Source organism: Triticum aestivum, chromosome 3B, assembly GCF_018294505.1.
Source record: "Triticum aestivum cultivar Chinese Spring chromosome 3B, IWGSC CS RefSeq v2.1, whole genome shotgun sequence".
Classification (NCBI taxonomy): domain Eukaryota; kingdom Viridiplantae; phylum Streptophyta; class Magnoliopsida; order Poales; family Poaceae; genus Triticum; species Triticum aestivum.
Window position 1 is genome coordinate 143,373,302 of NC_057801.1, and position 11,706 is coordinate 143,385,007.

General features: G+C 48.0%; 1 protein-coding gene across 1 annotated transcript; it reads left to right on the top strand.

The window, feature by feature from the left end:
* The first annotated feature begins 2,230 nt into the window (after positions 1-2,230).
* Positions 2,231-5,139, top strand: LOC123069045 (protein FAR1-RELATED SEQUENCE 3). Its single transcript, XM_044491781.1, has 5 exons — positions 2,231-2,508; positions 2,634-2,978; positions 3,533-3,903; positions 4,013-4,271; positions 4,375-5,139. The coding sequence occupies exons 4-5, from the start codon at positions 4,041-4,043 to the stop codon at positions 4,852-4,854; spliced, it is 711 nt and encodes a 236-aa protein (XP_044347716.1). The 5' UTR covers positions 2,231-2,508; positions 2,634-2,978; positions 3,533-3,903; positions 4,013-4,040; the 3' UTR covers positions 4,855-5,139.
* Positions 5,140-11,706: the final 6,567 nt, after the last annotated feature.

An 11,706-nucleotide genomic window follows, 5' to 3' on the forward strand; every position in this document is an offset into this window, starting at 1 on the left:
GGTATAGCACTGGATGTTTTGATGCTTATGGCGATATTTGACCAATTTTATGAACTTAAAATCAGATGCTCTTTTTCACAGATATGCCTGCAGTTTACTCAGACAAGGGATGAAACAAATAACCATCACACTGGATGCACCAAATATCACTGCCTTGGAGAAAGGTGGTGACAAAGGAGCCATTAATAAGGTAGATAAAGTATTGCTGATTATAGTTACTGAGTCCTCTATCTAGTACACCGACCAATTCTTATGTAGTTTATACTATCTATCGGTTCATTTTTGTTTCTGTAGTGCATTACGTTCGGTAACAGATTAACTACCTAACTGCCTGCATATTGATCAAACACTGGTCTGTTTCAGTTAATGCTAATGCTATATGCAGTGCAGTTTCAGTTAATTGAATGGTCGTGCTAATGTTATTTGAATGGACAGCAACTATATCCTCGAACGGACGCGAGGTGGATTTTAGGCACAATTAATTCAGGTGCTCTCCTGTAGCGCGGGTTGATTAGGCAAAACGGCAGGGTGTTTTTTTGCAAAAGTGCGGGTGACGACAGGTCCATCCACCTGGCTGCCATTTGTCATGCTGTGATAGGCCGGGGACTAAATTATTACATCCAGTGCAAGTTGGGGTATGGTCAGTGGCAAAGCCACGTTGAGAGCACTGTGGTCAATTGACCACACAGATTTTTGGCAAATCCTTTGTACACAAGTAGAAATCATGTAATTTTTTTTATAAAATTAATGAAAATACATATATTTGACACCACAGATTTGAAATGACATCACTGACTTCTGATCCTGGCACCGCCACTGGGTGGTGGAGTTATTTTGCAAATTTGAGATTAAAACATCACATTCTATGCAAGTTGGGATACCTGGGATGCTTTTACCTCGATTATTTCTGGCTTTCTTCTGCCGGAGGAGGAGCGTTTGCGTGCAAGTCTCTATGCGCAACAGTCGACAGGAGATGGGACGTGGAGGTGGGCAGAGAGAGTCGTTGGGTTGGGGTGGGTTTGTTCAAACTCGACACGTGAGGGGCACGTGGGGGCCGGGCGTGTGAGGCTGGTTGGTGGGGCCGGGCCGACGGCAGGGCGCCGTTTCTTCGTCCGACCTTGGGGCGGGGCGACTGCGTACTGTGCACAGCTGGCATACCCGTAGTACTGAGTACGGTATAGTAAGTATACGTAGTACGAGATTGCATATGTATTATTTCTCCCTAAAAACTTAAAAGTGCACGCGCATTATTTAGATGAAACGAGCGGCCGGTTCTTGGCCGCAGGATCACGCCACATCGCCCCGCCGTGCGTCACGTGCCACCTTGTCGGAGCCATCATATCCTCGTTGTCTCCTCCACTCCCCGGCCCCACCCGTTGCGATTTCGCCTCTCCGCCGCCGCTCCCACCCCTGCGTCGTCCTCCTGCTGCTCGTCCTCCCCACCCCAATCCAGGCGGCGATGTGGGGTCCGCCTCGGCCTCCCGGGATCGGCCGCCGACCCACGACCGCTGCGTGGACACGGCCCCGGCGCTAACCGTCCGCCCCGTCTCCCACAAGGCCGTCACCAAGCGCGCCTTACCTGACGCCTCCCTCGCCGCGGTTGTTTCGCTGCCGCAGCTGTCGCCACAGTTGAAGGAGAGCACGGACCTCACCCGCATGCCCCGCTTCCTGCGATCCGCGAGAGTCCGCGTCTTTCCCGAAGCGCGCGTCGCGCGAAGGCCGCCTCATCCAGAATCAACACGCTTATGCGATCCTCTCGTCCAGCAGCGCACGACATGGATGGATTTTGTTTACTGTGGCATGTGGGCTTCACCGCTTCAGTTCTGAAGAAACTGTGTGCCGCTGTGCTGGCAGGCGTCAGCAGTGGCATCTAGCAACGACAGCAGGTAGCGGCGGCATCCAGCAACGGAAGCAGCAGCAAGACATGGTTCAGTTGAGTTTCAATTTCAGCGGCGGCAGCAGCAGGTCATGGCTCATTTTACTATAGAAAAGCAAACATAAGCTAGCAACGGCAGCAGGAGCAGGCCATGGTTCAGTTTACTATAGAAAAGCAAATACTACTATAAGCTAGCAACGACAGAAGGAGAAGGGCGTTTTGGCGGACGAGCTGCATGGAGCCCGCTATCTCCGTCGCTAGTTCTGGCGTCGTGATGCGTAGTCTCTACCCTTTTTACTATATACGACTTCTATTTTGGTAGATATACAGCAGTGCCGCCTGCTCCTGTTCAGGATTTCTACGTGGGCCTACGATTTCGCAGCTACCTCGCGAGAACAGCTGTTCCGTCTGGGCGGCTTTGAATTTGGCCCACTACACGGGCTGTCGCAGGTGTTTGGTATGGTAAATAAATGTATCTACTGGTCCCGTTCAATGACAGCGACTCTCATTAAGCAGTGCGTGGTCGTGTTTGGGTAGTCGACCAAGAAGCAGAACATACATACCGCACCTGGGTGATTGGCGATTCTCGCCATGGATGGCATGGAGTTCTTCTTCGAGGAATCTGGAGCAGGGTAATCTTCTGAAAACATTCCTATTTCTCCTGTTGCAGGGCTGGAGGAAGTCGATCTGGATTCAAGTTTCCTCCCATCTTGTTCTTCTAAACTCAGATCTGGGTGGTTCTCGTTTCTCTGTGCAGGCTTGTACCGCGTTTCGATGCCGGAGTTGTCTTAAGAGATCTAGTTGCCGGCGCACAATTGGCTGAGGGCGACACGAGTGGAACTGGCGATGCCTAGGAGGACCTGATTTCTTCTGTGCCGATAAGACCAGCTGGAGGCCGCATGGATTACAAAGGGGGCGAGGATATTGGTGAAACAGTGCGCACTGGGAGGGGTGTGTGCGGCTCGTATGATCTTGGCGGCGAAGGGATGGATGATTCCTGCGAGATAGACGATTCATATATTGCGTCTGATGCCGGGAACGAGGGTGCGGACGAGGAGGGCGTGGGAGTAACCAATACGAATCAATCTTCTTGGACCAGGAGGTGATTTTGTTATTTATCAGCATGAAACTGTTTCGTTTTTTGTTGGTGATTTTTTCCTCAAATATATGCTTCTCAATTTTTGCTGATAGTTTTGTTCCAAATGCTGTCATCCAAACTGAAATTAGTCACCATTATGAGTATTGCAAAAACTTGAAAAAATAACGATATTGTAGTAGCAACATGGGAGGGCAGCGCGGTAGGTACGATCATATTTAGATTTAAAAAAATAGATGTTATGTCATGGCTAATGCATCAGTTCATAAAAATGGATGATTTTGCACACTGGATGGACGCCGCCATCTGCCTTTTTTGTTTGTTTGTTGAAATGAAGATTTTCTGAATCTGTTCCTGATAATTGTATAGCCACATATATATGTTCGATAATTATGTTCCCACGACTATTCATTGATTTTTTATGTATAACACCAAGTGTATTGGAACACCGTATCCATCCCCCTTTTCATGTATTGGGCATTAAAAACCATCATCACCACTTAATTTGTCGTTCCTCATTGAACTTGATTTCTGACTGCTTGATGTGCCATTGCTTGCAGGGTCAGAGTTGGGAAGGCAAAGGATGAGAGGGAGCCGAGCCCTTCAAGGATGCCTCCCCTTGAAGCTTCTGTCCGTGCATATGTCGATAAAAAATCAGGAAATGTTGGCAATCCATCGATTGGGACTAGTTTTGATTCTGTCGAAGAAGGCTACGAGTTTTACAGTATGTATTCCTGGGAGGCCGTCTGAATGTACACCGGAAAAAATGCATGCAGGAGATTGTGTAGGCAGAGAAGTGAGAGTGCAAACCACCTACTGAAAGGGTATGTACCACCAGGGTGCCCCATGCACTTGTTCATCAGGCAGTATGAGAAAAATGCAATTTGACCGTGACTCAGAAGAAAGTTACCAGGAGAAAAGGACAAAACTAGTAAGTTCGAATATGTCTCTGTTTATTTGGGTGATGTTGCATTGTTGTCGTTACAATAAGAAGATGCTTATCGAAACTGATTTCATTTTGATGCGGTTGTCATTTGCAGTGGGTTGTCCTGAAGCAAAATATCCCAAATGAGGTGCATGCAGCGCAGGTTTATACCAGCGCTGTATGAACCTGGGTTGTATGATCTAGTAGAAGTCAAGCCGCATTTGGAGTACATTGCTAGGCACATCAAATTTCAGTCGAGGGAAAAGCGGTGCAAGAATGAGTTTGTGATCTCCGTGAGCGAGTCGGCTGATGAGTTCGGGTGCGAGTGTGGGACATTCGAGCACTATGCAATGGTTTGCAGCCATGCACTTAAGGTAGGTGCCCCAGATCCTCTTCCTTACTTACAATCACTTTCTCTAGATGGGCATGGATGAAAATCACTAGAAAATTGATGTGTTTTTTGACTGCTATGTTCAGGTCATGATACACCTGAATTTGCATGAGCTCCCTGCGAAGCATGTGCTCAGGCGATGGACTAGATATGCAAGAGATATACTACCGCCAGAGTATCTGCGCTACCAGAAGGATCATCGACCGCTGAAGTATTCTTCTCGTCAACGCAACACTTTGTACCTGCTAGCGCTTGATGCCGTTAAGTTAGGCGACAGCAATGTGGAAGCATGTGCATTTGCTATGGAGAAAATGCGAGATGTCAAAGTGCAGGTCGAGCCAGTTGCCGCCATGAGGGATGGGCTTGGTTTGTCTGATATAGAGTTGGCTACAGATTCAGCCGGCTCTGGCATTGGTAACAAACAGCACTTTGGCCGAACTGGGTCTGAGCAGACCATTTCGCAAGGATCAGACGTGTTCCTGACGCCGTCAAGGAAACGACCGGCTGGGCGTCCCACAACTAGCCGCAACAAAGCTCCATACGAGGAACCATCAAAAGAGGAGTAGATTATGTTATGTATGCGGAGTTCAGGGACACAAGAGCACAACATGCCTTGCTCGGGGGATGTGCCAAAGGCACCTAGGAAATCTCCTCGCTGCTCAAAATGTGGGTTAACAGGGCACAGGAACACATGCAGCAACCCGGTTAAAGTCTGAAAAAACTTAATTTCAGTGTTGTTTACTGGTGGTATGCATTTGGCTATGTCACCTTTGTTATTAGAAACAGTCTCTGGAACGAGCTGAGGAATAAGAAGACGCCATGACTACGGTTATGGGGAGAGGTTCAGAAGAGTCGAAAGCTTTGGTTGTGCTGAAATGGACACGTCCGCTGCTGTTCTTCTGCGGTATAAATAGATGATTTCCAAGCGGCCGGATTCCCAAAACGGTTTGATCGTAAACCCCAACGTTCGGATTCCGGTTGGCTGGCTACACCGGCTAGCAGCCTCTGTGAACATGAGAGCCCGCGCGTGCCCATGTTCATCAGTGTGTGTGTGTGTGTGTGTGAGTGTGAGCTCGCTAGCACTGCAGAGACATGATAGGTAAATGGATTCGCACGTCTAGCCAGCCTGCCAGCGAGCTCTGGACGACATGGGATGCTACTGTAGAAAAATACATAATACGGTGTGGGGTGTATAGCTGTGAGCTTGAATACATGACATTAATGCCACGCTGCAACAGCAGGATGCGATTCCTGACGACCAGGATAGCGAGCTACATGGAGCTCGGCCTCCAAACAACATTTTCGCGATAGAAGCATCGATTTACTCCTTAGTATCAAAAACGCCCTTATAAGTTTGACTAAATGTCTCTTTCTAAGTTGATCTATTGTTTACTATTTCCTCCATCCCAAAATTCTTGTCTTAGATTTGTCTAGGTGCGGATGTACCTAATACTAAAGCGTGACTTAATACATCCGTATTTAGACGAATCTAAGACAAGAATTTTGAGACGGAGGGAGTATTTTTTTATTGGCATCCATAGTACTTACAGTTGCACACATAATAGTCCTAATTGGCATATGCATGGTCACATAGTTGCACAATCTGATTCGCATAGTCTCATATGAATTATCATGGGAGGTTCTCACGCCCTGCAGTGAAGTTGCACACTTTCGTCAGCGTAGTCGCACATGCATGGCAACAGAGTTGCACAATCCGGTCTGCATAGTCGCACATGAATTATCGTGGGAGGTTCTCACGCCCGGCTGGGGAGTTGCACAATCTCGCCGGCATAGTCGCACACGTATGGACACAGAGTTGCACAATCTCGTCCGCATAGTCGCACATGAATTGTCATAGGGGTGCTCACGCATGGCCGCGGAGTTGCACACTTTTGCGTCGGCACAGTCGCACATGCATGGCCACGGAGTTGCACGATCTCGTCCGCATAGTCGCACATGAATTGTCGTGGGAGGTGTTCACGCCCGGCCGTGGAATTGCACACTCTTGTCGGTATAGTCGCACATGCATAGCCACAGAGTTGCACAATCTCATGCGCATAGTCGCACATAAATTGTCGTGGGAGGTGCTCACGCATGGCCGCGGGGTTGCACACTCTCGTCGGCACAGTCGCACATGCATGGACACAAAGTTGCACAATCTTGTCTGCATAGTCACACATGAATTATCATGGGAGGTGCTCATGCATGGCCGCGGAGTTAAAACTAAAACGTTAGTTTTTATATGAAATCTACAATTGGATATGATCATTGGGAACTTGCACACATGATGATCATTTTTATTGGCATCTATAGTAGTTTTAATTGCACACATAGTTGTTTTCAATTGGATCCGATCATTGGGAACTTGCACACATGGTTATCATTTTTGTTGGCATCTATAGTAGTTCCAATTACACGCATAATCATTCTCAGATGAATACGATCATTGGGAAGTTGGATACACGGCAATCATTTTTGTTGGCATCTATAGTAGTTCTAGTCATTACACACATAATTGTTCTCAGTTGGATATGGTCATTCGGAAGTTACACACACAGCGATCACTTTTTGTTGGCATCTATGGTAGTTGTTGTTGCACACATAGTTGTTCTCAACGATACGATCATTGGGAAGTTACACATACAACGATCATTTTTTTCGGGCTTCTATATTAGCTCTAGTTGCACATATAGTCATTCTCACACTACTAGAATTTGGTTTTGTCTCGAGTTCCGATACTTCGCCGAGTTCATTTTATCGGAAACTCAGCAAACTTCTCTCTGTCGAGTTTAATCCAAAATTGGACTCGATGGTGATAAGCAACTCGGCAGAGCTATGCCTTTGCCAGGTTCCAACGAAAAACAACTAGACGAACTTAATAAACTCGGCAGAATTACATGTTCACCGTGTTCCTGCAAAAATACACTTGGCAAAGCCTGACAAGTGGACCCTGCTATACAGTAGTTTATGGAGCAGCCGGACAAAAAGGAAGTATTTTGTCCCTAGTCTATAAAAGGAACTAAATTGTCTCGCTAATTCATATTAAATAGAAAAAGTGGCAGGTGAACGGAAAAAAGAAAACAAAATTACAAAAGCATGTGTGAACACATTTAATTGGGATCTTTGAATTTTTTTCAAAAAGCCATAACTTTTAAACCGTGCGTCGGAATCAAGATCCGTTTTAACCGTTAAAACCCTTTCGGCGTGCTCTTCGAAACATGATCCCGCATGGATATGCTTCGATGAATTTTTTTTGTGTGCAATTTACTCTCCGTTTCAGTGCAACTGTTTAAGAGTCGATGTGCAACTACTTGAGCGTCGACGTGCAACTTTTGCACTACCCGTGGATGTGCAGTTTTCACTGACGGAGACCTCCACCCCAAACTACCCCTAACACTTTGATGTGCAAATTCGTTTGCTGCCCAAGCCAACTGCCTAGTAGTTGATGTGCTACTTCCCCCCTGCCCGTTGATGTACAATTTTCACTATTTTGCTATCTCGACCAACTGCCTAGCAGTGGATGTGCAACTTCGGATGCTGCCTCGGCCAACATTCTAAGAGTGATGTGAAACTTTTCTCGTACCCCTATGGGCGTGTAGTTTTGACTGCTAGCACCCCGTCCAAACCACATGTGCTAGTGAGATGTGCAGCTTTAGCTCCATGTATATATGCAACTTTTTACTGCCATCATGGATGTGAGTTTTCACCAACCAACTATCCCTTCCTGAGATGTGCAACTTCGCTTGTTGCCCCGGCCAACTGCCTAGCAGACTATGTGCAACCTCGTCTCTTGCCTCCTTCAACTGAAACTACATATCCACAAGTAGATAGGGGAAAGAGTTGCATATCGACTACTAGGCAGTTGGTTGAAACAACAGACTAACTTGCACATATTGCTGATAGGATAGATGGGGCAGGGTGTGCATGCAGTGAAAAACTACAGATACACGAGTAGTGTAACTTCGTTTGCTGCCTGCCTGTAAGTTGTTGGTGTCCTTGTCATAACTAACCTTCCTATGAGATGTGCAATTTCGTTTGCTACCCCTACCAACTGCCTAGCAGTTGATGTGCAAGTTTATCTGTTACCCCAACCAACTATGCCAAAGATAGCATGCAACTCTGCGACTGTGCGTGTGTGACTATGATGTCGCGCGTGTGCAACTCCCACATCCGATTGTGCGACTGTGCCACTGCGTGTGTGCAACCGCCGCAGTTGTGCATGAGCTACTATGCGGACGAGAGTGTGCACCTCTGTGGCCGTGTATGTGCAACTATACTGGCGGGAGTGTGCAACTCCATGGCTGTCATGTGCGACTATGCGGCGAGAGTGTGCAACTGAGCGGCCGCGAGTGTGCGGCTATGCTAACGAGAGTGTGCAACTCCACGACCGTGGGTGAGCTACTACACCGACAAGAGTGTGCAACTTTGGGTCCTCTGTGTGCGACTATGCCACCAAGCATGTGCAATCCCGTAGTCGTGTGTGAGCTACTATGCATGCGGACGAGAGTGTGCACCTCCGTGGTCGCGCGTGTGCGACTACGCTGACATGAGTGTGCAACTATGTGGCTGTCATGTGCGACTATGCGACGAGGGTGTGCAACCTGGCAGCCGCGCGTGTGCGACTACGCTGTCACGCATGTGCACCTCTTGGAGCCGTGCGTGAGCTAGTATGTCGATGGGAGTGTGCAACTCCGTCATCGCGCATGTGCATTTTCTGCAATCGTGCGTGTGCGACTATGCGAATTAGAGTGTTCAACTCCGCAATCGTTCGTGTGCAAAATTCTTGTTTAATTCAGTAGTATATTCAGTAGCTCAAAGCACACCATAGCACTATATTCAGTAGGAGAAAAATCAGCAAACCATCAACACACAGTGGCACCGCGACCAAAGCAGCTACAGGCCTGCAGCACACCGGCCTGTGCTCGTCTTGCAAAATTCAGCATAAATTAACTGGGCAAACACGAACAGCGGCCACGCAAGAACTCTGTTCCTTAGCAATCTTCGTCTCCGTCCTGCTCCAGACCAAGGACGATCTCAATCCCCTCCTCTGCCCAAGCTTCCTCCTCTGGCTGTTCCGTCTATAGCAAGCTCGTGTTTCCTCCTCTCTCAACCGCAGTAGCCATGCCTAAAGATCACTGCTACAGACCCGCCCAGATTAGAGAGAGAGAGAGAGAGAGAGAGAGAGAGAGAGAGGAGAAAATGGGGCGGGCACTAGCATGGCGCCGGGGGCAGGAATCGAAGCAGTAGCAGAAGCCCATAGAGGGACGCCCAGGTGAAGAATCCCGTGTCGGTGGCGGCGGGTTCTGGTCTACCGGCCGCCTAACCTGGGCTAGTCGCTCGATCTCCCTCATCTCCTCTCTGCTATTCTCTCATACAAGGGGAGGGGACGGGGGGAGAGTAGGGGCGGAGGCCGGCAGCAAGGTGTGACTCCGCAGACGAGGCTCGGGTCAGCGGCCGAGGGTGAGGAAGGGAAGGTCTCCCGTAGTTTTTCTTATTAATCGAGTAGACAAAAATATTTCTATTTTAGGCCGGCCGCTCGCGAAGCCCAGCGAGCAGCCGGCCGCTACCTAGACTCGTCCTTATTTCTCCTTATTTGTGGCGATGATTCCGGGTTGATGTGGGGAATGCTTTGATGAGTTGGCATTCATTGATGGATCCGTTCGTGTCAGAACGACACAACATGCAGAGTGGGGGCCCCAGAGTTTTATTTAGGTCGACAGCCGGTCCACATACCACAGATGGATTTTTTTAAATCCATAGAGAGTGAAGTCTGAAACAAACCATGTCTTCGTACGACCCGTCGGAATCGAACACCCAACTCTAATCCATGAAATCGACACCCCCACCTATCAAATCCTGTTCGTCACAGTCCTTAAGCCCGTTTTAAGAGTGGGATTAGTGACGTGGCACCGCTAGCGGCAGGGTTTGGTGATTAATGGGGTCGGGCTGCTGAAAGTAATTGTTCTTTGCCTTATCCCAGCATACCGTTGGTCCGCTGTTGCCGCTTCGTCCACATGAACAACCACTCATTCCACTGCGAGGGAGGATTCTGACCAGGTAAAATCCGCCATTCAGGGACGTGGCCAGCGGCAAGACTGGATCTGTATAGCATCGTCCGTCTCCGACGCTCTTCTCTGCCCAGAGCTGTCACGGCAGCCCCACCCATCTCCGGCACGCTTCGCCGCCCGGAGTCGCGGGGTTGTAAGGCAGTAAGACAGAGTCGTCACCGCTAGCTAGCGTCGCTCGCCTCCAGCACGCTGCGCAGCCTGGGGGCCGTTTTCTTAGCTGGAGGTAAGATGGGATCCGTCACGGCTAGCTCCACTCGCCTCAGGCGCACTGCACCATGCCCGGCCGTGGCCTTGGTTGCTGGCGGCAAGACGATGGTCGTCGCAGCTAGTGCCGCCCACCTTCGGCGCACCCAATGGCCGGCCAAGGTTCTAGTTGGCCCGCTCCTTGGGAGATGGTGGATGGTGGAGCTGCAGCGCATGCCACCGGTGGCCGAGATTCCGCCGGGGTTGCGCAGTCGAACTAGAAGATGTGAACACAATGCAAACTAAACAGGCAAAGACGAGTGATGATTCATTGCTTCATCTACCTTTGTACTAGTAGCTATGTACCGAACTTTGAAGTATGCGAGCTATCCACTCTGCTTTTCAATCGCACACACTAGGGAAATCACAAATTGGTGAAAGGGCTTTTTAGTAAAAAAAGATCACAAGATATTCACAGTCCTAGTTTTAGTGAAACCTGAAAATCACTTGAAGATAGATCAAAACGTTTTGCAAACATCACACAGTATTCACATCAGTAATAGCAAAATATTGTTCTTTTCATTTGATATATAGTAATCTCTTTCATTAGAGTTGGCAAAAAAGAGAACATGTCAAAGGAGAAGTTTGATACATTAAAATTTAAAATAAACTTAGGTGGTACTCTGTAAGTGCATCTAGTGCCCCTTAGTGATTTTGGTGTATTGAAGACTTATAGTTAAGGGACTAATATGTTTGTGAGTGTACACATGCTCTATAAGTCGATGAGGAGTTTGCTATTTACAGTGAAAATCGACCCCTAAAAATGAATGTCTTCAGCTGAAGACTTTGGTTCTCCTGAAGACTTTGAAAGTGATGAAATTGGTGTGACCTGTGAAGACTTGGATATTCATGCGAAGATTATGAAGCGTGAAGACTTTTGTTTTCGTAGTTTCATTTTTCTCTTTCTTGAGTTATAGGAAACATCGTACTGTTAAAGGGGGTCGAGGTAATACTAAGGAAACTGATTTACAAGTGATGCTCATCTCAAAATCCTACGCCTACCCAATCCTTTCGAGTGAAGCCATTGGAAATCTCACATTAGTTCAGTCATTTTCTTCAGTGACAGAGATGAAGATCTTCTGGTCTCTGAGGAATTTGTTCTAACTG